Here is a 27094-nt window from a genome sequence, read left to right as displayed (position 1 = left end):
AAATATTTTCTTTTAGCACCATATGGAAGCTTGTTTTGCACACCTAAACTTTTGGAGGTAAATACATTATTCGTGCATTCTGTTTTCCTTTTATGGAGTAGTACATTTGGAATTCTTCATAGAAATAATAATTGTTAAATATATTTCTAGGTCAGAACTCCAAAACGTATTTCTGAAAGTCTAGGAGCGGAAGTGGATCCAGATATGTCCTGGTCAAGTTCTTTAGCTACACCTCCTACACTTGGTGCAACAGTGATACTAGGTATTTCTAAAAATGAAGACTTGCTAAAGAAGTTCTGGTTTTGACACTGGAAACTCACTTAGTGTGAACTGATTTTTTTTTTTTTGCTTTAATTAAAAAGGGCAAAACTCTTGCAGTGATGCTAAGTGGGTGACATTAAATAATGCAGCTGTAAAAGGAGAAATGACATTAAGTGTGTCATTGCTTTTCAAAAGTTTTATTCCTTTGCATAAGGGATTAGGGAATATAAATTCAAAAATAATATAGCGAAGCATAGGAAGAGGATTATATTATATTATTATTATTATATATTGTTATTATTATATTACGATTGCTTTGCACTATCACAAAACTAGATACTATTAAGGTTGTCATGTGAATATGTTTATGAAGTCTAAGGAGTTAGCCCATTGAGTAAACTTTCCAGCAGCAGTTCTGGCTTCAGTGTTTTTAACCTTCCTCACAGTGCCTATCATCACATCAGTGCAGTGAGGCAGACTGAGATACTGATCAAATTGAAGACTGTATTTCCTGGGTTATTTGGACTTAGTAATTCCTGGACCTCATTTACTGTGCAGCTGTGGAAACAGCTCTGCAAGCATAATTGTGAATGAGAGTCGGGTGTGTGATAGCTGTTTAAGTGGTAACTAACAGCGATGCTAAACATCAAGCTTTGACCTAAGGTGTTGCTCTAAATGGAATTTCCTTAGCATATGATATGCAAAGTGAAATTTGACTGTGAGATTTGTTGATGAAAACTCTTGAGAAAGGAAAGCTCTTGGGAGGGAGGGGGTAGCACTGTTCACAGGGCTACTGAGTTGTGCCATTTTGCGTGTTCGTTCATTCAGAATGATGTGACCTGAAGAGATTGGCTGGGGGAAGTACTCATAGTTTAATGGTGGTGCTCTAGGGGACAAGTTGTTTGAGCTCTCATTCTCCCACTTCCTGGATGAGCATGGTATTTTATAGTAGTGATGCCCACTCTGCCATCTGACACCTGTGAAAGGAAAGAGTGAGTCATTTGACAGCTACATGGAAAGGAGTTGCTATGTCTATGAAACATGTTATTTGAATATACTGCTCTTAGGCATCTTAAAAATAGGGTTCACTTTCTCCTTTTGTAATCTAGGTGATTACTGCTTTTGTGGGAGGAAATGGAAACCAACAAATTCTTGACAGAGGCTTCATGGTCTTATCCAGATCCTTGGACAGAGCAGTGCCATGAATAACTGCTTGAAAGGGGAATGGCAGTGATGGTGGTCTCAGAGGAGTAACTGGTCTACCCACACAGCAAAACCCACAACCTATCATTGAGGGTGTTTTGTGCTGTTATGAAACTGCATTTGCCTCCCAGGCTCACTTGTAGAACTTTTCAGTTAGAACTTTTAATTTTTAGTAATTTTTTGTTTGCAGATCTCAGTTGCATTTAAAATAATCCAATGAAAACCCTCCCAAAACACGGCTGTATTTGAACCCAGCAAATTACTTTGGAGCCAATTAATTGACTTGTCTGTCTGTTTTCTAAAGCTAGAGAGAGTAATTCTATTTCTGGAGCAAAGCAACAGGATGGAAGAGCTGATATAGTAAGTAGTTTTAAGAGCTATGCTGTTCCTTAATTTCAGTTAAGCTATTCAGTTACATGTTTTTATTCCTGGCTCAAGGAATGTAAAATTCTGTCGTTTTCATTCTAGGCTGTCCTATCTGGCTATTTTTAGAAGTTACTGCTCACAAAACTAAACTTGCAAAACCTGGCTGTAGACTGTATTCTCGCAAATAACCCACTTTGAGGAATACTTTTGCTGTGTTTTTTAAAAAGGAAATCAAAACCACCTGGATTCAGCAGCAGTGGGAGTCCTTCAGAGAGGCATCAAACCTAGGAATTGCAATATGCTACTTATCTGAAGGAGGGTTTTTTGGTTGGGTTTTTTTCCTGTTTTGACAGAGCTTTGGAAGTTACTGTTTGGCAATAACTTCTTGTGTGTAGCCACTACATCAGGAGTCAAAATTGAGTATTAATTTCAGTCTTTTGAGGGTGTTAGTTCTTGCATAAGTATAATTTTACTGTATATATATGAAAGCTGAATGATTATTCAGACTGAAAACTGAGGATGTCACTAACAAGATTCAATTACAAATTTATGTTTGATTCTTAAGTACCTGAAGCTTCACAGTTAACAAACAGTTGCCAGTTAAAATAAACAGAAAATCTTTCTGCTTCCTTATGTCTCCTTTGTTCATTTTTGAGAGGCTTGCTTACAGTAAGCTGCTGAACCCATTCACCACAATTAAATTGGCTGTAGAATGGATCCTGATTCGCATTGAAAATGGGGTTATCTGCTTATTTATTTTCCAGTCTACCTGTAAAAATGTTGCCTTTCATTTTAAGAGATGTGGAATTATTCAAATACTGAAGTAAATGTTTTACTGTTAAAGTGACAGTTCCTAGTATTTAATATAACAGCTTATGTCTTTGGTTTACAGATTTCGCGCAACTTTTTTTCCAACCATGATAAATGTCCTGGGACAACTGATGCAAGTATGCTGCCTGTACCAGAGACAGTAGAGCTAACTGCTGAAGATGACATCAAAGATTTTGGTATGCATTGGTGTTTTGTTTTCTTGCTGACTATACTGTGAAGCAAGGTTGAGGGTGAAGTTACATTGTATAGCTTGAGCTGATCTCACCTTACATCCCCTGCCAACTGTGTACTCCCACTTCCTGAATAGAGTCAACTTTGTAAAACTAATCTAGCCTTAAAAAAGGGAATCAGTTTCTGCTGAGTCAGTTAATTAAATCAGCTTACCTTGCCACTTGATGACAACCAGATTAGTAAATGAAGGCTTGAAACTGTGGGAGAGCTCAAAGAGAAAAATGGTGCAGGCTCAAGGGGGAGCAAGACTACTACTTCTAGCTGTTGAACAGATTTAGCTTTATCATGAAGTTTCATGCCAGTACTCATTATTCTGTGGTAAGGTTGGTTTTGGATATTGCTATATCTCTTCTTCATTTACTTTACATATTGGTAGTTCAAAATGTGACAAATCCTTTAGGAAAAAGAAATGTTAACTTTTTTAAAAGAATGCATAAAATAGCCAGGGGAAAAAAGCGTTTTCATTCTGTGTCCTGACATCATGTTAGTGAATAGTGAAGAGGTTCACTTCATTGTGAGCTAGCTGTTTGATTTGATTTGATGGAAGAAGGGAGAAATCTGTTCAGCGTGCATGAGTATAAAAAGGTGCTGTAGGGATTGACGCAGGCTAGACAAGACAGTATATCCTTAGGATTGTATGTCTCCTGCTCTTCTGAATTAATTGGACTGCCCTAAAAGTGCTGTTTGGTGGTACCTATAAGAATTGTGAGAGAATCAGTTTAGAATTTGATGAGGGTGGCTGTGAATGCTGGGGTCAGGATGCATTGTTCTTGCAGATCATTATATACCGCTATTTTTATATTGTAGGTTCAAACGTAGTAAAAAAAAAAATGTAGTTGGTAGTAAACATATTCAAGTAATCTGTAGTCTGTAAAATACTGGAAAGGAAGGGCAAATTCATGTCCTGTTCTGTATTCTGAAATGACTTATTGCATTGCATACTACAGTAGAGAAAGCTCTTTAAAACAACCTCTGTGTAAAAATAAAAGGAAGAAACCCATTTCTCTTAAAGTATAAAATAACTTTTGCAAATGTCTTTTTTTTTTTGTGTGTGTGTGTGTGTCTTCCCATTTTGGTAATAGTTAATTTGGCATTTGAAGATGCAATGTAAAAAGAAAGATAGCTCAAACCTCCATGTTTATAGCTTTCAGATGTTGGTTTTCTCTGGAATAGTGTTGTATGATCGTGAAATGCAATCGGTTTTATTAGGTATGCATTTTGTTTCAGTCAAAGAAAAAAGAGATGATAATATTGATTTGAATACTTTCATGACTTCAAGGATACAATGAGATTATTTATATTTTGCCAGTTTTGTAATTAATAGCAGTGAGACTGAATATATGCACTCAGTCCAAAGTACAGGAACTGCAAAATATTCCAAAGATTCTTTTACTGGATTGTTTTTTATTCTTAGTTGTAATAATTTGGGGGAGGAGGAAAACTTTTTTTTTTTTTATCTGTTTACATTTAGTGTAACTATGGACTGCAAGTTATGTATTGTCAGGTGTTGACACTTCAGAATTTTACAGAAGGAGCTAAATTTGCATATAGTCATTAAGAATATTCATTTATAACCCAGTAATTAATTCCTAAGGTTCATGTCCCTAGTTTAAGCAAGTCTAGGGCTGCTCATTGTAACACTAAGCTTTAGGCATCTGTCCCTTGTATCAGAATTCACAGTTTTGCTGTAGGTGTATAACTGTGGATTCAAGAGTTAAGGTTCTTCAAATCTATAGAATGAAGAAGCTATTTAAATTGAAAACTAATGTGAAACATGAAATTCTATAATGCTTTTAGATACTTTACCCTGACATTTTGCCCAAAACTTCAGATTTAAACTCTTTGAATCAAAAAACCAAAATGGCATCATTCATTCCAGTTTATAACCCTGATGAGAGTAAATGGTCTATCTTTAATTTCAGTGTCTAGAACTATTCATGCAGTAGGTTCACTACCCTCTGCTAAAAAAGATTCCAACCTGAAATGGGATGATATGTCCTGTCTGTCAATATATTAATCCAGAGCAGGACCGTCTAATGCTTAAGCCTGTTTTTTAATGAATATTGTATTATTTACCCAGAAGGAGAGGCGCTTACTGGGAAAACAGAATTCTGTTGTGCAGTTCATGTCTAGGGGGTTGTCATTTCACTGAGTCTCCAGTGAGTTTAGAAGTCAAAACGAACTTCTCTGATTTTTGGATTTTTTTTTTTTTTTTCCCCTGCCTTCAGGTTACTCAGTGTACAACCAGTATCTTTACAAGCTTTCAGATACTCCTGGTTTTCTTTTTTCAATTAAAACTAATGGTTCCTGTGTAAGTAAAAAGAAATATAACTGTATCTTTTTAGAAAACTCTATTCAGAAATTATTACAGGATGAAAGGATGTGGAAGCAGATATTACTTCAGAGTAATGTACTTTAATAAGGGAAAAGGACATGTACACTTGATCTGTAGTGTTACAGTTTCTTCTTTTCAAGATCCAGTTCAATGATACCTTCTGCTTCTCAGCAGAAAATAGAAAGTAAAGAGAATGAATAACTGTTAAAGAAATACAGTGAGAAGTGGGTTTATGTCTACAACATAGGCATGAACTCTTGATGGGTGTATTGAAAATAGTTGGATGTGTGTGACCAAGTATTGGTAAATATTCTGTGGACTTCCAAATGGCAAACATTTCGGACACGAGGTTATTTACAAGTTCTAACAGGGAAAATTATGGAGTTTGAAATTATAGAAAATGTACCTTAAAAAGGCTTATGGAAAAAAGCTAAGCTATTGGTTATGTGCCCAAGGAAAACAGAGGACAGCAGTGTTTTGTAGGTACTTTGTTACCACTTCTTTGATTTGAAAAAGCCTTAAACAGTGCTCTCAAAATAAAACCTAGCTGTCTTTTTTAAGGTGCACTATCTTGATAGCTGGGTCTAGTTTCATACATCTGAGAAGGTAATATTTTTATTTGGTATGAATAAGCTTTTAAGTCTATCTACAAAGTAGAGTTTAGATTATCTTCCCTCCACCTCATATTATTTCTATGCAGAAACAAAAAAATTCTCATTATTTTTCTAGCATCTGTGCCAGTCATGTGGAACTTTTTACAAGCTTCCTGATCAGTTAAAAAAAATAAGAATCTTTTCTAAATCTTTCTAAATCCTGTACTATTCTATATCAAAGCAAAAGGTAGTTTAATGAAATCCTTAAATAACAGTTTCCTTAGCTGACAGTTATAGACAAAACCAGGCAGCTTCTTAAAGTTGTTTTGTGTACTTCTACCGGGTATAAATTTTGGAAGAAAAAAATACAGACATTTGTCTTGTAAAATTTACTACTCATTCTCATGTCAATAGGAGGAAAAAATACATTTGACAGCTACATTTCATCTTGGAAACCTGCTTAAGCACCAAAGCCCTCAGGAGGCCAAGGCATCTGCATGTATGTCTTTTGCTTCCTGCTTCCTCTAACAGCTGCGATTGGGGAGTAACCTACTTTAAAGTCATGTAGATTTATCTTTCCAAACTTGCTCTGGAGTAGAGGCAATTACTATAAAATTGAAAGCTGCATTTACCTATAAAAGCATGATGCTGTTCCTAAGTTGTTTCCCCACACTTAATTTTTACTTCTTTTACTCTCCCCATCTTCTCTAAACTCTTTAGAGTCAGAGATGTTAAATGGCTTATTTGGCAAGATGGACAGCTTTGAGGATACATTCAGCATGCCTGTGAAGTCCAGTGGAACTCTTCTGCTGTTGCCGCATGTTCTTGATACAGTAGAGAAATGTGAAATAACCACTGGTACAGCAAAAGGAGAGGGAGATGTTCCTTCTGAGCAGCCCGATAGAAGAAAGACTGTCATTTCACAAGAAGTGGAAACAACTAGGTGGACTGAAAAAAGCCACTCTATTGAACTAAAGGATTCTTTACTCCAAAACACAGATGGAGATACAGGGGATGGTAAAGATGGCTGTTTAATAGGACACAAGGAACTGGAGTCACTTAGGATCGCAGGAGATAAGCAAGACTGTAGAACATGTAAGTCATCGGAGAATGAGAAGCCAGTGAGAGAAATGCAATCGTCATCAAGCCAGTGGTCTCAACTGAACTTATCTGATCTTGATGTAACTCACTTGGAAATGTCCATATTTAGTTCTCCACCTTCTGACTTACATAGAGAGAAAAATACAGAAGAGAAGACAGTACTAATGACCAAGGATGATGCTGTGGAAAGATCTTTACTGGATACTTCAGACTTGATAAAAGCGCAAAAGCTGTTGAGTGTCAATTTGTCAGAAAGGTGCTATGAAGTGAAAAATTCTGAAAACAACCCAACATCAGAAATAACTCCAATAAAATCTGTGTCTCTGAGTGTTCAAGACCCACAGTTAGTAAAAGGATGTGCAGCTGAGAAGGTTTCCAAAATGAGCTTCTTAAACTGTAATTCTTTATTAATTGAAAGTACAAATGTCACAGAGTATTCTGTAGTCTACAATGGCAGCTTTTCCAAGCATTTAAAAGCAACTTCTAAATCTGTCATAACTGATGTTCTGTCTCACCCACTTGTATGCAGTGCTACATCTCCAAATAATGGCAATGACCTACATTTAATAAATAATGAAAATACTCTCACAGAGTCTGGCTTAAAAAGCAGCCTGAATATGTTATCCAGCTTAAGAAAGAGATCCAAGGGATTCATTTATACAATAAATAATATGTTACTATATCAAGAAGAAGAAATAGAGAAAGAAGTAACCTCTGAGTCACCTATTCATCCTGAATTACCACATTCAGAATCTGATTTGTATGAATTTCATGGATGTCATGTGGCCAGTGTTGATGAGCAAGGTATATTATTAAGCTTTTCATCATTTGTGGAGGCTTCTTTATTTATTAAGAATATTTTATTTAAATGTTTCAGATAAAATCATGTAAAATCTTGTGTTTGTGATAAAGTAGTTGTACAACTGGGAATCATTATACGGAACTGGTCCATAGCATTATTTTCACATAGACTGGTGCTAATTTTCTGCTTTATTTTCAGCTTACTTTCTGGAACAGAAACTTCCAACTTGAGCCGTTATTCTAATTGACAAGCTTTATTATCTTTGTGAGTGCTGTTTAGATATCCAGAGTGTCAAGGGCCATCCTGACTGAGTTGATAACTTCTGAGAGATCAGAAAGAATGATCAAGTTGTACTGTTGTTTTTCTAAAATTAGAGGGTTTAAGACACTACATCGGTTTCTTTCAGAAACACAAAATATTTAAAAAACCAAATTACGTAATGAAAGAAGCACATACTCCTGTTTTTAAAAGCTGTTGTTGTCACTAGAAGAATTACTTTAATGTTAGGAGTTGAAGTACGTCTCTTTAAGGTCTGAAATAAAAACTTACGTTGAGACACAAGGAATGAAAGCCCATCTCTTCAAATTTCATTACAACTAAAAATTGGGGGTTTATTTTTTATATTTATTTATTTATTTATTTATTTTAACTAATAGTAGTTAACTGCGCACTTGTTTCTGAGTATTAGAACATAAGCAGTTTCAGTAGATCTCCAGTCTTGTCAAGGTGTTCATATTTGAAAACAAAAGTGATGTTTATGGTACCAGTTTTAAACATATGTAGAAACAATCTGATTTTACATTTGTTTGAATAAGTAAGAACTACTTTATTAACACTTATTTTTTCTCTAATGTCTTCTCTTGTAGACTGCTTGCTTCTTGCTGAGAGAAAGTGTTTGCAATCAAATATCAAGGAAAATAAATTTGGCACTTGTACGTTAAAAATGGATATAATGAATAGCTCATCTGGTAATTCCTTCAATCATAAGCTGAAGCAACAAGACCTGAGAGACTTAAGGGAAAATGCAAGAGAGGGTCAACCTGCCACATCACTAAAAAGCTTAGATATATCTAATACGTGGAAGGAAGACATAACAAATTCTTTAAATAGTGAAATAACTTCAAATATAAAACGTAAAGTTCTAGCTTCAGCATGCATAATGGCAAGAAAGCATTCCAAATTGTTCCCTAAAGGCTGTTCCTCAGAGAAAGGCAAGAAAGATAAGTACATGGGTGCTAATGTGAACAAGGGAGGTTCTGTACCTCGGAGCCTGAAAGAAGAGCTTGCATGGTCTTCCCCCAAGAATAATGAACGCTTGATTGGTACGCATCATGACACTAAATCTGTGACAGACAGTAGTTTCAATAATACTTTGAGTCAGATCAACATTGGCATAAATGGAGTCAGTAGTGATTGTTGTAATAAAGCACCAACTGATAAGAGGCTTGCTACAGACCAGTGGTCAGTAGCTGGCTGTGGAGAAGCATTTGGACCTCTGGGAGTATACTGCTCAGAAAATTATAATACTGGATTAAAACAAGAGGAGAAAACAGATGCGGCTGCCTCTTCAGAAGTTAGAATCAACGATGAAAAGCCAAAGTCGACTGAAAACAGTAAAAGCCTTCAAGCAGCTGATTTCACTAATGTAGCTGTAGAGATTGCTAAAGAATCCATAGATTGTGTAGATGATAATTCTTTAAATGAAGTGATTTCTGAAGAAGATAAGCAAGTAGCACCTGTGTATTTCAGCAAAAAGCCAATTGCGAACCTAAAGTATAAAGGGAAATCATCAGGAAGTCTTAATGCATGCAGTTTGAATCTGGGCTTTGGTGGCTTTCAGACTGCTTCCAATAAGCAGATTAAGTTCTCTGAAGTCAGTATAGCAAAAGGCAGAATGCTGTTTAAAGATATTGAAAATGAATGCTTTGAAGCCTGTTCTATGGAAAGAGTTAGAAACTTTTCAAATCAAGAAAAAAAGGAGAGTATGTTTTTCTCAGATTCAGAAAGCAACGTGGCCAGTAGTTTATCTGATTCTCTAGATTCAGAGACCAATTTTCTTAAGCCCAAACATACACAGTTTACTCCACACAAAATTGGTTTGTGTAAAAGCTTTCCTAGAAGCCCACAATCCTTGCAAGAAGCAAATCAAACCTTGACAGCAAGCCAAGAAGCTGAAATTGCTGAACTTTCTAGTATCCTGGAAGAAACAGGTAGTCAGTTTGAATTTACACAGTTTAGAAAGCAAAGTAGCATGATACAAAATCATGCCTTTCAACAGTTTGGAACTGTAGAAACATATGGAAGAAAAAATGTGGAAAATAATTCAGAAAAAAGGAAACATGCTGGGTGTAGCACTTTAAAAACTGAAAATCGGGTAAAAACTGATAAGTCTTGTATGAAGCAGGAAGACACAAACGAAGACTCTGATGTCATGGAATACAAAAAAGAAAATGCAGTGGTTTTTCATAAAAATGACAAAAAGGTTATTTTTGCTAATTTAGGCAGAAATGAAAGTAGAATATCTAATGAGAGCTTTCCAGTAGCTAAAGGGGACAGCTTTTCTCATTTCGTAGGCTTTAGTTCAGCTGGAGGAAAAAAAATAAATATTTCTAAGGCAGCTTTGAACAGATCTGCAGAGCTCTTCAGGGACTTGGATGATGATAACTATTTGTTTAAATCTTATAAAACTAGTACTAGATGTCACCATTTAAATAGTCATATGTCTTCTAACTGTAATTTTGTCAGATGCCTGGCAAAAGAAAATGAAGGAAAAAAGGTTTCCATTTCAGATTTCAAAAGCATAGATGCCATTTCCCAACCAGGTTCTGTTTCCCACCATGCACAGAAAAAAAATGAGGACAGTATTAGTACACTGTTTAAGGAAAATGTGGAAAATCATACAAAAAGACCAATAAAGTATAATGAAAATGCTAGTTTCAGCAGTACTAACACTATCGTCAGCAGTGTACCATTCATTAAAATCCATAACCAGAATCATAAAACTTCCAAACAATTTTTGAATCAAGGAGATCGCCAAGTTGAAGGCAGTTTACAAGAAGACTCATTAGATGTAACATGTGTAGGAGATGCTATTACAGGTGCAGAAGAACAAAGTTTAATTATAGTGGATGAAATTAAAAACCTGTCTCCTAATCAGAAAGGGGAAGACAGAAAGGAAAATGAATGCTTGTCACCAAAATGTCGAAGTCCAGCTGGTGGTGATAAATCCATTTCTGTTGCAGCTTTGGATCATTCTCTACACTTGATCAATGTACAACATGCAGAAAGAGATGTAAATGTTCTGGACAACTCTCATAAATTAAAGGCAAATCTTAAAAATATGGAAGAAGACATCACCCGTGATAAGATCCTGCTAGAGAATGAAAGCAGAACAAAAGTAGGTTCTTGCCATCATCAAATACCTGTTGATCAAGAGGTAGATGTTGAAAAAAATGAAGTGAACGGGAGTTATCTGACTGGATTTCATACTGCTAGTGGCAAAAAAATAACAGTTGCTGATGGATTTTTAGCTAAAGCTGAACAGTTTTTTGCAGAAAATGTTGATGTAAGAAAGGAACATAATGGCTATTTTGAAAATCCCATAAAAAAAAGGAAATGTGGTAAAAACTGTGTCAAAGACTGGGATTTACATATTGAAAGCACTGTTCAATGTGACCCAGATAAACTTAATAAAAAGCTTGTTCCTGAAGAACCTGGAAATCAATTTAAGCAGGCAGTAGAGAGCAGTCCCATTAAACAGGCTGTGCTTATTGATACTGTTAAAGTAGATACTTCTTTTAAGCTGAGCGAAAGAAGTTTCCTAACTTCATATACATGTGAAAAAGCTGATGTCTGTCCTGAAAAGTCAGAATTGGAATTGCTTCCTGAACAGGAGAGGGATACTTTGAGTAGAACTTCTTTGTCTGAAGGTGAAAAAGTGTTTGGAGAGAGAGAGAAGAAATACTCGCCAAAAAAGAGGGATGATTCAGAAAACATGCATGATTCTCCTGTGCACTTTGCTGTGTCTCTGAATTTAATGAAACTGTCAAATGACCTTGAAGATAATTCTGTGCCTGGAGACACAAAAGATACTTTATTTGCTGAGGATAGAAACAGTATATCTGATCAATCCCTCCTCTTGACTTCAAAAAGTAACTGCTCTCATTTGAACTGTGACAGTACAGACTTTGACTTAGAACATTTAAATGAACTTTGTGCTGATGAAAATGGCTTCATGAGCACCACAGTTAATGCTTGTCAAAACAAGTCACTAGTCAGTCTTCCTGAAGATGAAACTAATTTAGCCAGGTTAAAAGAAACAGCACTTAGTTTTGAGAATCAGAGGGGTGATCTGAAACAAATTGTGTTTAGTACAGCAAAAGGTAAAGCAGTTCCTGTTTCAGAAAGTGCATTAGCAAGAGTCAGAGAAATATTTCAAGACAACTACAGTGAATCTGTGAAATTTGAGACTAACTTGAGAACCAATCAAACAAAAATTGCTGGAAATCCATCTGCCATCATTCATGCTGAGTGCCTGAATTCCTTTAAGTTTTTAAATGCTGCAGGAAGTGAAGAGATTGATTTGTCCACATCCCATTTTATTAAAGTAAATGCAAGTGCTAGTGAAAGTCATCACCAGGATATAAACACATCTGCAGATGCAAAGCCAGCTTCAAATTCTCAGATGGGAAGCTTTGAACGCAATAGTAAGCTTTTAGGGCACTTGCCTATTCCAGATAAGCAGATAGAGGAGTCAGATTCTTCTGCAAGCAGTCGTGGGTTTTTCAGTACAGCAAGTGGTAAGCCTGTACAACTATCAGAAGAGTCACTCAGGAAAGCCCGGCAGCTCTTTTCTGAAATGGAAGGGAATCGGTCATCTCATGTACAAGAAGCATTTTTAGTTGAGAAAGGTGTTGAAAAGTCTGAAATGCACACTGAAATAGTTCCTAGGAAAATGCAGGTAATGTTACCAAGAGGGGAAGAAACTGCCAGCACTAAATTGATTTCAGGTCCTGCTTTTGGGTTCAGCACTGCAAGTGGAAAGCAGGTAAAAGTCTCTGAAAATGCCTATCAAAAAGCAAAGGCAATTTTAAAAGAATGTGATGACTTTTTGAGCAGTGGGCTTTGCATTACAGATCAACTCAGTTCAATTAAAGAGAGTGGTCAACATGTAGAATCTGTAACTGATAAAGTGATCTCAGAATCCAAAATTGAAAAAAGTTGCAATGAAGACTTTCATGTAGAAAGCACCTACCTTGAGGAAATGAAGTCTTTTCCAGGCACTCACCATGTCGAAATGCCCGAGTATGTACCACATAGTAAGAAAAACAAGCAGTTAACATTTAAAAATAACTTTCAGCAAGAGGAGACTAGAGCTTTTGGAAAAGGTCAGCTGAACCTGGGGATGAAAACGGAGTCTGGAGCAGTTTCATGCAGTGTTACTGCTAAAGCAGAAAGGAATATTAATCTTCTCCAAACTCCAAATAGTTACTTGGGAATGGAGGCTGTAGAAAGTGCAAGAGCTTTTATGGAAGACGATCTTTCCAGTTCTGGAGCACAAATTAATGCTGCGCAGTCTTTCAGTGGCCGACTGGATAGAAACTTTCAGAGTAAGACCTTTGGGAAGAGGCACTTTGAAGAAGAAAACTCATTCGGTAGGTCTTTGTCTTACATATTCATATATTTATTTATTTTATTTAGTGTGAGGTGTCCCTGCCCGTGGCAGGGGGTTGGAACTAGATGATCTTAAGGTCTTTTCCAACCCTAACTATTCTATGATTCTATATGTTCAACTCCATATTTCTGCACAGTGGGTTGTTTGAGGGTGGTTTTTAAATGTCGCATTTATTTTTAGGTCATACAGAAGTTGAAGTTCTTTCTCTAGTGTCAATGACAAAACTTATTCTTGTTGCAGGCAGAGTTCATCCACTTGCTGCAGCTCATCCACTCTTTAGAGCCTTAAATGCACAGTGCAAGCTGAATTTGTGATTAGTATTTGAAGGTGTGCAGGTTTTGCTGGTTTATCATAAAGTAATGGAAGAAAACTACTGCTCTTTTTCTCCCTGAACAGACTTCCTTCCTTTTTTTTCTCTACCCAAATCTAGTGTTTTTTCATTGCAAAATGAGCAGCAGTATTTCCATTGTCACCTTTTTGTGCCTTGTAGGTAAGGAAATGGTTTCACTTGTATCACTATTGCCAGTCTGATATGAAAAATAGTTGTTGATCTAAAAGCACAGTTTACCATCTAAAAGTGATCTGTCTCAGGGCTGAAGTGTTGCTGCTTAATGCTTGCACAGTCACCCAGACCTGTTCAGGGACCTGGGCTGGCTGCAGACTCTTTATGGAATCGTAGATTGCACCAGAGTTGATGCCCAGCTACACCAGTTCAGGTATGATGGTTGGGCAGGCCAGCGTGGCAGAGTGGGCAGGTGTGAAAAGGCAGATAGGTCTCTTTCAGCCCAACTTCTAACAGCTGTGCCACAGTTGAACCATATCCTTAGTTACAGCTTCTGTAAAAGATGTGTTACACAATTTTTTAGAATTCTGAATGGACTCTAAGTACTTAAAGTATAAAAAAGATGCAGGTGAACTGTGCTGCTGGAGTCCACTGCAGTGCACTTTGAGGCAGACTCTCCTGATTATGTTTGATAACTTAAGGCTCACAAATTTTGATTTGGAGGGAGCAGACTTAATGAGCACTAAAGATTCTGCAAGGGACTTCATTATATGAAGTCTTGAAATCATTCTGAGTAACACATACACAGTTATTCTGTACAGAAGAAGCTTTTGTATTTTACGGTGAAGTAGCTCAATGTTCAAAAAGGCTGTTTAATGGAGACATGATCTGACAACTTGCTACTTCTTTTTGCTCTGAGTTCTTTAATGTTTTATTTAGCAATTATAATTAAGTTATACAGCATTGGTAAAAAACTGAACTTAAAAGGAGCATCACTTTTAAAAAATCTGTGGTTTTATTCCAGGAGAACCTCCAATTAAAAGACAGCTACTGCTTGAGTTTAACAAAACACGGAATTCCCCCAGGTCTTTGAAAGCTTCAAAAAGCACCCCTGATGGTAACTTTAGTCTTGTTGTATTCTAAGCAGTAATCTGATACTGGTTGTTGTCTTTAGAATTTCCAGTAAACTTACGTGTAATAAGATTGCTTAACAACTGGTTTTATCAGTATAGTCATGGAAATCCAGGGAAGCTGCTATGGTGACGTCTCTGCTGAATTGAAAATCACATGATTAATGGTATGCCTTCTTGTAGAGAATCTAAATATATTACGGGATACTACTTCTGCAAGAACTGTGGTTTACAGCGCAGTAGGAGTTTATCCAGTTTCTCCTAAATCTCTTCTATCCTAAATCTCACAAATTCTAGTCTCAGAAGGCAGAATATATTTTATTGATCTGTAATTGCTCAGTTAAAAACTGTATCTATAAGAAAATGAGAAGTTATTGGTAATTTCATCATATAATAATTTGTGAACAATATATTTACTGATTTACTCTGTTACAGATGCTTTTAATATTTTAAGCAAGTAATATGGAGGCTTGTGAAATTAAGGTTTTAAAGTTTGAGTTGATGCTTTATGTGAAACTAGTTAGTGATTAGGATATTAGGATAATACGATTTTGGCTACAGGCTTTGGTTATGGGATATGCTGGGTTCTTTAAGGAACTTGTTCTTACTAAGCACTGCATGTTCTCACCTAGAATTCAGTAACAGGATTCATCAAATATATTGGTTTAACCAGTATATTAGTTTCTGGATGCTGTTCTAAATCTGTCTAAACATAAACCCCTTGATCTAAAGTTTTAAATGGAAGTAGTGTCTACCAGAGAATAATTTTGTACCCTTCATATGTAAATATGATCCTACTCTGCAGCAGGATCGTTTATTCTTTGGTGCAACAACTGAAAACAATTCTGATCTCCAGTACAGTCTTGCCTCTGAGTTCTAGAACATGTGACATCTTGTATCTGTGACTTCTCATATGAAACTTCCTCGTTGCAGCCCATGGATGTTGCACAAATGAGTTTAAATTCCAGGCAGACATGATTTAGTTATGTTGATAATTCCAAGATAAACATGCCCTTCAATGATGGAAGAAGGATTTTGTGCAAATAAGCACAAAATCTGTTGTAACTTAAAAAAAAAAAAAAATAAAAGAGTTACTTGAAGAGTTGTAAATTGAATGGTAGCCTACCTGGAATTAAATAAATGATAAACATTTCCCTTTCATGAGCCTAAAAAACATCTTTCAGGCTCACAAATAGTAATTGTGGAGAGTTCAGCATTGAGGTCACTTATCCTTTATAACTGTCTGCAACAAGTGAAGATGTTTTATACAGAGATTTTATTGGTGGGGGTGGGGAAGAGCAAAGCAGTTAAAAAGGTTTCCAAAATAGAATTATGTATTTATGACATTAATATAAAAAAAATATTTGCTGTAAATATCCATGTGATATGCCATTTCAGACTTTTTTGCTAATTATCTTACAGGCATTTTCAAAGACAGAAGAAAATTTATATACAATGTTCCTTTAAAACCCGTAACTTGTCAACCTTTTGGGTGAGAAATTTATAATATATTTTACAGTTCTTCTAATGTGGTTTCTTAAACTTGGAAGCCCTCATATCCTTTTAAAAGTATATGGCAATAATTTGCTACCCAACTTTATAAAACGCTTATAATCTTACTTCAAGCTAAATAAGTTACAATTGCACTTTGCTGCAGTAAACCAGTGAGATGCTAAACAAGTTTTACACTTGTATTTCTCTTTTCTCAGTAGATAGAAATTAAGTATTTGTTTTTTAAAATGTCAAAGACTGATATTTTGTCATTCTATTGATGTAGTGTTGAATGTTGTATTACTAAATTAAGACTATAAAAATCCTAACAAATAGTTTTGTCAGGAAGCTGAAACCTGTATGTTTAAATGTTTTCGTCTTTGTAGGGCTATGAAAGAACGACAGGAAGTCAAGAATCCTACCCTTACTCTACCAGATCAGGACTTTAAAGGATTCAAATCTAAACCTGCCATTTTTCAGCACTGTGCAATAAGGCAGTCTTCAAATGGTACTTCAGGGGTTTCTACTCCATGTACGGCCTCAACAAAAGAAAGTGAAGAAACAAGAAGATTGTACAAATCTGGCAAAACTGCTAAAACTTTTATTCCACCCTTCAAAACCAAGCTGACATTTTCAACAGGTGAACAGCGCATTAGCAAAAGGTGTGACTCACCAATCAGCAAAGATATGACTAAAGAGATGGAATTAAATCAAACCACAACTGAACACAATATTGCTGAACCTCAAGACCACCAGTCATGCACCCAGCATGCAGCAGACGCTGACCTAGAAAATGGCAATTCAGGTATTTTTTTCAAATTTTGATCACTTAACTATTATGAATACTAAACATCAGAATTGAATCTTTAAGGAGTTTTCATGTTTGGTCAGGTTTCTTTTTTAAGTAAAAAGAAGCTTCTCTTTCAGCTTTTTTCTTTGTGGGGGGGAGGTGGTGGTGGTGGTGATGGTTCAGGAAAATCAAGAAATAATTACTTTTCTAGTATTTTATATTGCACTCCTAATAAATCGTATGCAACTCTTTTCCAAAGTTAATTAAGAACATAAAGAATTTGCTTTCACATAGTGCTTCAGAAACAAACTGTCATATGCTTCATTTGATATTTGATTTTATAGTGTGACTGTGTATCTTTATGTGTACTGTACAAAAAGGGTTTGCTGATTAAATTATTTTTTTTTTCTTTGCAGATCTGGTCAAGATGATGACAAATCTTCGTTGTGCCAGAGATCTGCAGGAAATGAGAATTAAAAAGAAATGTAGGCAACATATTAGCTCCCAGCCAGGCAGTCTTTATGTCATTAAAACATCTGCAAGAAACAGAATCTCTCTGAAAACTGCAGTAGAAGAGAAATCTCCTAGTTTTTATTCTGCTGAAGAGGTATATTGGTATCTTTTTATTGTGTGCCTTTCCTGGGATTTGTTCCTTAAGACAAGCAAACAAAAACTCAGTAGCTTTTAAATAGATACATTCTTCAGTTTTGAGATGAATGTTTACAGTAACTGTTAGACCAGTTGCTACAGTATTTAAGCAGCTTTGCATATCCACAGTTTCAAAGACTTTTCCAAATAATAAAGGTCATAAATATCTCTCTGTAGTGTTATAATCAAACAAGAGAAGCATCAAACAAGGAAAAAAAACTACCAATGATAGTTGCTATTGACTTTTAACCCATATGAAGAGCTTTTTTTGAAATAAAGTTAAAATTTAAGATTAGCTAGGTCTATATAAAAAGACCTTTGCTTTTGGTACAGTGAAGGTACAAAACCTGTTGAATGTTTTTAAACACTTATAAAGGACATTGTGATGCTGTGCTGCTAAAATAGTTGCTGGGAATTCTTACATTCTCCCCAGATTACATACGAAATGACATTTTTAATCTGAATTTATAACATTAGGTATTCAGCTGAATTCTTACTTTTTGTCATTATTTTCTCTTTTTAATCTGATTTTTTACAGCTTTACACATATGGTGTTTCAAAACATTGCGTACAAGTTAACAGTACAAATGCAGAATCATTCCAGTTTCTCATCAAAGACTTCTTCAGTAAGGAGGATATATTAGCTGGAAATGGGATGCAGCTTGCTGATGGAGGATGGCTAATACCTACAGATGAGGGAAAAGCTGGAAAAAAGGAGTTTTACAGGTACTGCTACTTAAGAACTCGAGACAAGCATGCTCTTTGTAATTATCCCCTAGAATAAAATCCAACAGAGTGATCTTTTAAAGCCTCTGAATACTTTTACTGGGCATTTTTAATATGTCTCTGTTAGTGTAAGTAAAGATATTGTAGGATTGTAAATTTACTATGTAGACTAATGTTGGAGATCTTTGCTGACCATTAAAGAAAGCATATGAAGTCGATTTAGAAAATTCCTGGAAATTCTCCAACAGAGTAAATAGTCCAATTAAATTAAATATTACTATTTTCTGTTACCAATAAAATATTACTATTTTCTGTTAATTCAGGACTTTACCATTGCACACACATGCTGCCAAAGCATATGAGAACAAAACTGCAGTATTCAGACAATAACCACATCAGATTATTGTAACCTTCCTCTTTTCACTCTAATAAATATTCCTTTGTTAATGTAGCCTATGTACATACACTGAATACAATGCCAGGGAAAAATAGGCAAGTGAAAACTTAAGTGTGTTTCAGATTAATTTGTTAACAATTTATCTGCAGAGCTCTCTGTGACACTCCTGGTGTGGATCCCAAGCTAATAACAGAGGCCTGGGTTTACAATCACTATAGGTGGATTGTATGGAAATTGGCAGCCATGGAAGTCTGTTTTCCACATGAATTTGCTAACAGATGTTTGACGCCAGAAACGGTTCTGTTGCAGTTGAAATATAGGTATGTGTATAGCAGTGTATTTGGAGTTACAATCTGTGATACTGTGTGCTTTCCAGATCATAATATTATAAACTAAGCAACTTTACCTTGCGTTTACTGTTTTTATCAGAACTTACGCATAGCAGTATTAAAAATGTTATTTTCAAAAATCTACATAACATTTGCTTCGCTACAATGGTACTTAATCATGTCAATTGATTAAGCTATAGTTTGCTGCAGTTGTTTTTAAGGAAAACCAATGTGATGGATTTTGTTTGCTTTAACAAAGCATCATGAATTCTTTTTTGTAGGTATGATTTAGAAGTTGATAAAAGTAAACGATCAGCAATCAAAAAAATAACAGAAAGAGATGATGCAGCAGGTAAAACACTTGTACTGTGTATCTCTAAAATCGTATCACTAAACACCATTGTATCTCCTAGCGGTAGCAATAAGAATGTGGAAAGTAAAAAAACAGCAGCAATAATTGAAGTTACTGATGGCTGGTATGGGATTAGAGCTCTTCTGGATCCACCTCTCAAAGCTTTCTTACATAGAAGAAGGCTGGCTGTTGGTCAGAAGATCATAGTGCATGGAGCAGAACTTGTTGGCTCTCAGAATGGATGTACGCCACTGGAAGCCCCAGATTCTCTTATGTTAAAGGTAAAACAAAATATTAGTTCAGCTTGACTGGATGTGACCAAGAGATATGATGGACACAGTGTCATTGAGCCATGTTTTATAAACAGAAAAAGTTTTCTCAGGACTTATAAACACACAGAGTTTTCTTGAAGTTTAATAACCAGATTTGTAAGACATGACACCAGGTAGCTGACACTATTCAATAGGATGGAAAGACAAGTTTAAAATATTAAATTCTGCCAAGTTTTTCTGTGTGTTTTGAAAGTTCCAGCTCCTTTATTTGGCAGTATGGAAATTGGGGGATGAATGGGGGAGAAGAAACAGGTCATGATAGGGTGAGCTTGGCAGGGGTGTCTGTAACTTGTTTGAGGATGATTAAAGCACTGAGTGAAGTTTCAGCATAAAACTTTTGCTCTTCTGGTATAAAACAGTGGCTTGTCTCATAGATGCTCCTTTCCTAGAGAATTTTTAATTCATCAAATTTTTTGGTTCCTGTTTAAAATGCATTCTTCAATGTGAAAAGAAACCTTGAAATTAAAATGTGGTATGTTCAGGTGCAAAAATTAGATAGTTGAGGTCAGTGTGAAAATAGTCTTCCCTCTAGTTATAATAAGTTGGTATCTTTTTGACCTACTGGTGACAGTTTTTCAACATTTGACTTACTCAGATTTCGGCGAACAGCACTCGCTGTGCACGATGGCATGCAAAACTAGGATTTCACTCGGATCCCAGGCCTTTCCCTTTGCCTTTGTCATCACTTTACAGTGAGAGTGGTGCAGTGGGATGTATTGATGTAGTTGTTCAAAGAACTTACCCTATTCAGGTATGCTATTTTATTAATCTAATAGGTTTTATGAGGTAAAAATCATGTTAGTTAATTTTATTATATTATTCCTCAAATCAGCCATTGTATGGAGAGCTAAAAAATTTGAGAGAAGATGCCATTATGTGTAAAATAAACAGGAGTAGTTCCTACAGTGTGTGTGTATTCAATATTTCAGGACTGGAGCATCCTGCTGGAAGAAGAATTTGAGTTTGTGCTCAGGATCTCTGGTTGGCTTTGCTTTCAGCTTCAAAAAGCCATAAATAATTGAACTTCAGTTCTGTAATCTAAAAACACAGTGCTTGTTTTAAAGGAGAAAAAAATACTGACAATTTCAACTCCGAAGCAGAAGTAAACCCCAATTTTTTTCTATCAATATGCATATCCCTGTAAAAAGTTAGATATTTATAACCATTAGTAAGTTTACTTTTTCTTACATGTAAGTGACTATATTGTGTAAGATCTATAACTTAAAAATGTTACTGAAAATACAGTGCGATTATGGTGTAAAATAGAATGAAGACCTTTTAAATACCACTTGATATGCAGACATTTTCAGTATGGTCAGACTTCACTCTAACTACTTGCTTTTATGACAATGCCACCTACAAAAAGAAACATTTTTTTTTTAATTAATAATCAATCCTCTTAATGTTAACAGTTTAGTCAGGATACAACTTTCAGATTTTGTTAACTTTTCTCAGCGCATGTTAAACTTGGCATTTACACATAGGGATTTTTTTACTGCTTTCTGAAGTGTTGTATTAACTGTTGATTTATGTAGAATGAATTCTGCAAATGTAATAGTAATACTTGGTTGGGATCATTACATAATCATAAACAAATGTCATTAATGGAGGAAATTGGAGCACTTACTATGTGAACTGCCTGATAGGCAGAAAGGGGACTAATCTGTAACCACATCAATACTAAATAGCTTCCAGGCTGGGGAGAAAAGTGGCGCTTTGTATCTCTTTCTATCAAAGATTCATGTGCTGATGTTTTTGTTTGTTTGGGCTTTTTTAAACACTGAGACTTGCTCAAACATAACAAAACAATGGGAAGACGGCTGTCTCCTTTTACTCAAGAGTCAAGGAGTATAGGAATCAAAGTAACCCTAATTAAAGGTGTCAAACTGTGAATACTGCAAGAAATGCATGGCATGCAACGCCTATTTCAGCAATTCACTTCTTCGTAAGGATTAGCTGTTCAGCCCTTTCTCGTCCTGCTCTCACTATATTCTTGTGTTGCTTCTCTATGCTAAACCTGGAGCTCACCTAATCCTGTTGCTTAGCTAGTTTAATTCACTAAACCAGGAGCAACTAACTCATAGTAATAATACAAAAAAACCAACCAAACAAAACTAGCCAGTGCTCATTGCAGGGGGCGTTGGACTAGATGGCCTTTAAAGGTCCCTTCCAACCCAAAGTATTCTATGATTCTGTGATTCTATTAAAAAAAAAAAAAATAACCCTGCAATGAACTGCTGTTTGTTGGATTAACAAACTGAATGTGGTCTGATGAGATCAAATATGTGCTAAAGCAAGTATAAAGGAGAAGATAGGACTGTGCAGCAAAGAGAAAGGTAAGGGATCACTTTCAGCAGCACTGACCTCTTTGTTTGGCTTACCTATTCCTTCAAATTAGGCAAGGTTGTGACCACGATTGTTTGGCTTACCTATTCCTTCAAATTAGGCAAGGTTGTGAACACGACTGGAGTCCTGTGGAACCATTTCAGGCAGAAGAAGTTTAAGACTATCTTGAGAGGAACATCATAGTTCTTTTACAGCATATAACCTAGTGTGTTAAAACAGACAGTACAGTTGATGTGGAAACACAAATTGGGTAGAGGGTAGAATGCAGTTCTGGTGTGTTTTTAAGCATTGAGTTTGATGGTTCATATCTTAAGGTATCTGCCAGTGGGATCCAGCTATCTTCTAAATTACATCATTGATACCTATTAGTATAAGCTTTGGTTTCTTCAGCTGTCGAATCATGCAGTTTTCATTACTCATTCATTCTGTCTGTGTATCTTTAAAGTGAAGATTTACCAACTAATGCTGTGGGGTTTTGCCTTCTACCTATTACACTGAAAGAACTTATGACCTATTACCTGTTCATTTTTTTGAAGCATTTTTACTTAGCAGTGAATATTAGAAGGAAGTTAAATGAAGTTAAAAATTTTGAAAGTCTGGGATTAATTTTTTTTTTTTTTTTTTTTTTTTTTTTTGAATCTTCTTTATTTCAGTGGATGGAAAAGACATCAACTGGTTCATACGTATTTCGTAACAGCCGAGCTGAAGAAAGGGAAGCTGCCAAGCATGCAGAGGGTCAACAAAAGAAACTGGAAGCTCTGTTTGCAAAAATCCAAGCAGAATATGAAAAGCATGAAGGTAAAGTTGTCATCATTTCAGAACATGTATCAAGAACACAAAAACTTCAATGTTTACAGAAGAGTTTAAAGAAACTGGCAGAACTTATGTGGGGATAGAGAAGTAGGGATAGAGTGTTAGGTTGGTTTGTTGTTGTTGGTTTTGTGTTGTGTTGTTTTAGGCTTTTTACTTCCTACGTATTATGACCTTTCAGTACAAAACAGTTATATACTTATTTGCTTGGCTTCTCAGCTCTCTGGAAAACTCTTCCTGAATGTGTTGGTAGCCAGGCTACTGAAAAATTACCATTGAGATGATGCTCAGGGAAGTGCTTACAGAATTGTAGAACTGTTAATTCCATTCTCTTAAAAGACCTCACACCATAGTATTTCATCCAGAGGTGGATGCTGCTTAGGGTGTTTCTCAGTAGACCTAAACAGTCAAGACTGAGCATCTTGCCTCACAAACATTGTAGGACTGTGAAGATACTGAGGTCAGTGGAACCACTAAACAGGACAGGAACCCTGGTGACACAGAACATGGAGAAGGCTGAAGTACTGAATGCCTTTTTCATCTCAGCCTTAACAAGCAATGCCAGCCTTCAGCAATCCCAGGCCCTAGAAACCAGGGGAAAGTCTGAAGCAAGAACAATATACACTTGATGGAAGAGGATCAAGTTAGAGAATGCTTACATAAACTGGAAATATGTAAGTCTGTTGGTGATGGGATGAACCCACAGTGCTGAAGGAGCTAGCTAATGTTTTTGTGAGGCTGCTTTGATCATGGTGATTGGTAGAGGTGCCTGAAGACTGGAGGAAGGCAAATGTGTCTCCTGTCTTCAAAAAGGACAGGAAGAAGGACCCAGAGAACTAACTACAAGCCAGCCAGCCTTACCTTGGTACCTGAGAAAGTGATGGAACAACTAATCGTGGAAACCATTTCCAGGCACATAAAGGACAATAACATGATAGGGAGTAATTAGCACAGATTCAGCAAGGGGAAGCCATGTTTAACGAACCTGACAACCTTCTCTGATAAAATGACTGGCTTGGGTAGATAAAAGGCAAGAGCAGTGCATATTGTCTACCTTGACTTCAGTAAGGCTTTTGACAATGCCTTCCTTACAATCCTTATAGAGATGCTGATGATGCATGAGCTGGATGAGCAGTCAGGTGGATTGAAGACTGGCTGAACAGTTGGGCCTAGAGGATGGTGATCAGTGGCATAAAGTCTGTTTGGAGGCCAGTAACTAGCGGTGTACTCCATGGATCAATGCTTGGTCCAGTCCTGTTTTACCATCTTCTTTAACTATCTGGATAGTGGGGCAGAGTGTCCTCTCGGCAGGTTTGTGATGATACAAAATTAGGACTGATACAATAGAGGATTGTGCTGCCGTCCAGAGGGACCTCAATAGGGTGGAGAAATGGGCTGACAGGAGCACTGTGAAGTTCAACAAAGGGAAGTGCAAATCTTGCACCGGGGGAGGAACAGTCCCATGCAGTAGTACATGCTTGGGATCATCCAGCTGGAAAGCAGCTTTCTGGAAAAGGTCCTGGGAGGTCCTGGTGACAAGTTGAAGAGTGTTGCTAGAAGGTCTAAGGAGGTGATCCTTCCCCTCTGTTTAGCATTGGTAAGGCTGCACATGGAGTGCTGTGTCCAGTTCTGAGCTCCCTAGCACAAGAAAGATGTGGACATGTTTGGGAAGAGCCAAAGGGCCATGAAGATGCTTAAGGGGTTAGAGTGTCTGACATAAGAGGAAATGTTGAGAGAGATGCTTCTGTTCAGCCTTGAGAAGAGAAGGCTCAGGGGCATCTGATCTGTGACATAAATACATAAGGGAGTGTGCTGAAGATGGAGCCAGGCTTTCCCAGCGTTGCCTAGCGGCAAGACCAGAGGCAATGAACACAAACTGAAACAGGAGGTTCCCTCTGGACATCAGGAATCCCTTTTTCACTGTTGGGTTACCAACAGCATTGTCTGCAGAGGCCGTGAAATCTCCGTTCTTGGAGATATGCAAAAGCTCACTGGACGTGGTCTTGGGCAGTGTGTTGTATGTGACCCTACTCGAGCAGGAGGGTTGGCCAAGACCTCCAGAGATCCCTTTCAATTTCAGCCATTTTCCTGATTCCGTAACAGGATGACACTGTGCCAGTGATTTCTAGCAGTAGTTTCAGGTCTGCTGTTGCTGTAAGTGCTGCAGCTTGGCTGCTGATTGCTGCAGCTTCATGAAACTCACTGCTGCAACAGAAAGTGTTTGCTTCCTCCCAGGTTTGACTCAGCTAAACTGGAATGAGGAAGGAGGGGTATTAGGATTCTTGCCACACTGATTATGGATTCCAACTGTCTTGATACTCTGATCTGTGTTTTTGGGAGGAGTTTTTATTGGTTTTGGTTCAGTGGAGTTCTGTGGGTGGGGTGTTAATTTTTGTTGTTGGTGGTTTTTTATCCAGAAACAGATAGGATTCCATCACTAACAGTAACCTGTGCAGTTCAAATTTCATATGGTCATATCTACAACCCAGATAGCCGCTCACTTTTTATAAATCTTTCTCATGCTCATCTGTAACACCAAGAAGTTCTCTAACTGCTTTCTCAGCATAGAGTCCCTCATAAGTAACAATGCTAGATCTTGGTATCTTTGAGGCTTTTCTGCTATATGAGAGGAAGAGGAAGTGACAGACATACAGAAATGGTCAACCATTGATGAAATTTCATAGCAGCCCATCAAGCCTACCACCCTCTCCTAAGTGTGGACACTAATACTGGCTTCCCCAAAGCTTGTATAAATATTCTGATCTATGTTGTATTTGAATGAATGAGATTTTTTTTTCCTGTTTGCATTTTCTGTGTATCTACACACATATATCAGTTCCTCTATAGAAGTGGTTTGTATTTGTATTCTGGCAAGACCGACATCCTGCCATGCTTCTTACATAATTATTTCTTCTTTCACTTTCAAAGTGTATTGGTTGCACGCAACATAATGGTGCTTTTTCAACAGAGAGAACTAGCAGAACACTGAGATCACGCATAGTCACAAGACAGCAAATCCGTAATTTGCAGGATGGTGCAGAACTTTATGAAGCAATTCAGAATGCAGCTGATCCTGGTTATATGGAGGTAACTGTAGATCCTACTGGGCTAATTTGGAAATGCTGGTGGCATAATTTACAATATCATACCTAACAGCTACAATCAACAATTAAATTACTATTTATTTTTACTGCCTTTTGAGATTTTCTACAGCATGCCTACTGCTAAATAAATTAAGATTAAAAAAATGAATTTAAATAGATTAATAATATATTGGATTATAAAACAGAATGCTATTTTCTCCTGACATAAAAATCCAGGATATAGCATAATTAAAAGTTAGTTACTTGTAATTTTATTTCTTTGTCTTCTAAATATGAAAACTAAATGCATCTCCTAAGTCTGGACTTTCACATGCATATTCTTGCATGCTGCTCACTGAAGTGTTTGATTGTATTGTCATTGTTCTCCTCATTCCCTGTTCCAGTTCAATCACAACTTTTAAGTGCTTATGCCTTTGTTAATGAAGGTGCAGGTGATTAGTGCCTGCCAGTTGGTAAAAATGAAATACATACCTTGTCTTTTACAAGTCAGGATCCTTGACTGTCATAAAGCCAAATGGTCTGTGACTTTATCTATACAATGTTAATCATGTCTATGGTGCTGCATGTAAAGGTATCTGGATCTTGAAGGCTTGGTCAGAAAGGTAACACTCCTGATGCATTTTAGTGTAGGTCACTGTATTAGCCCAGAGATAGCAGCCTACTGAGAGGTGCAGCTCTTTTTTAATCCTGACAGAATGTTTTTCTATTATTTCTTCTTTCTTATGAAACAGAGAAGCATGCCAGTTACATTAAATATTCACCTTAGTTATGCTAAGCATAAGTTAAGCAGGCTTCTCACTCACTGAGCAGTGTGTTATGTAACACTGCAACAGCAGAGCACCAGCTGAGTAGCAGTCAAGACTGGTGACTCCTATTGTGTTAACATACCTTATGTCAAGTCCTAGTAGTGTATCCATTGAACAGTAAATTACTTGTAACAGACAAACAGAGGCTATCTA

General features: G+C 36.6%; 1 protein-coding gene across 4 annotated transcripts in view; it reads left to right on the top strand.

Moving 5' to 3' along the window:
• Positions 1–27094, top strand: part of BRCA2 (BRCA2 DNA repair associated) — a 37173-nt gene that overhangs the window by 5422 nt on the left and 4657 nt on the right. The window contains exons 6-21 of one of the 4 annotated variants that reach the window (XM_080613397.1): positions 17–57; positions 151–262; positions 1769–1824; positions 2723–2837; positions 6541–7725; positions 8590–13377; positions 14705–14797; positions 16233–16302; positions 16688–17106; positions 17508–17698; positions 18278–18465; positions 19012–19182; positions 19605–19824; positions 20471–20626; positions 22875–23019; positions 26000–26118. In XM_080613397.1, the coding sequence (XP_080469523.1) occupies positions 17–57; positions 151–262; positions 1769–1824; positions 2723–2837; positions 6541–7725; positions 8590–13377; positions 14705–14797; positions 16233–16302; positions 16688–17106; positions 17508–17698; positions 18278–18465; positions 19012–19182; positions 19605–19824; positions 20471–20626; positions 22875–23019; positions 26000–26118 (8069 nt within the window). Of the gene's footprint in view, positions 1–16; positions 58–150; positions 263–1768; positions 1825–2722; positions 2838–6540; positions 7726–8589; positions 13378–14704; positions 14798–16232; positions 16303–16687; positions 17107–17507; positions 17699–18277; positions 18466–19011; positions 19183–19472; positions 19825–20470; positions 20627–22874; positions 23020–25959; positions 26119–27094 lie in introns of those variants that run through there. The other 3 variants (XM_080613396.1, XM_080613399.1, XM_080613398.1) reach the window with 3 other exon arrangements.

This window comes from Psittacula echo, assembly GCF_963264785.1.
Source record: "Psittacula echo genome assembly, chromosome: 3".
NCBI lineage: Eukaryota > Metazoa > Chordata > Aves > Psittaciformes > Psittacidae > Psittacula > Psittacula echo.
This window is presented reverse-complemented; position numbering and strand designations above follow the sequence as displayed.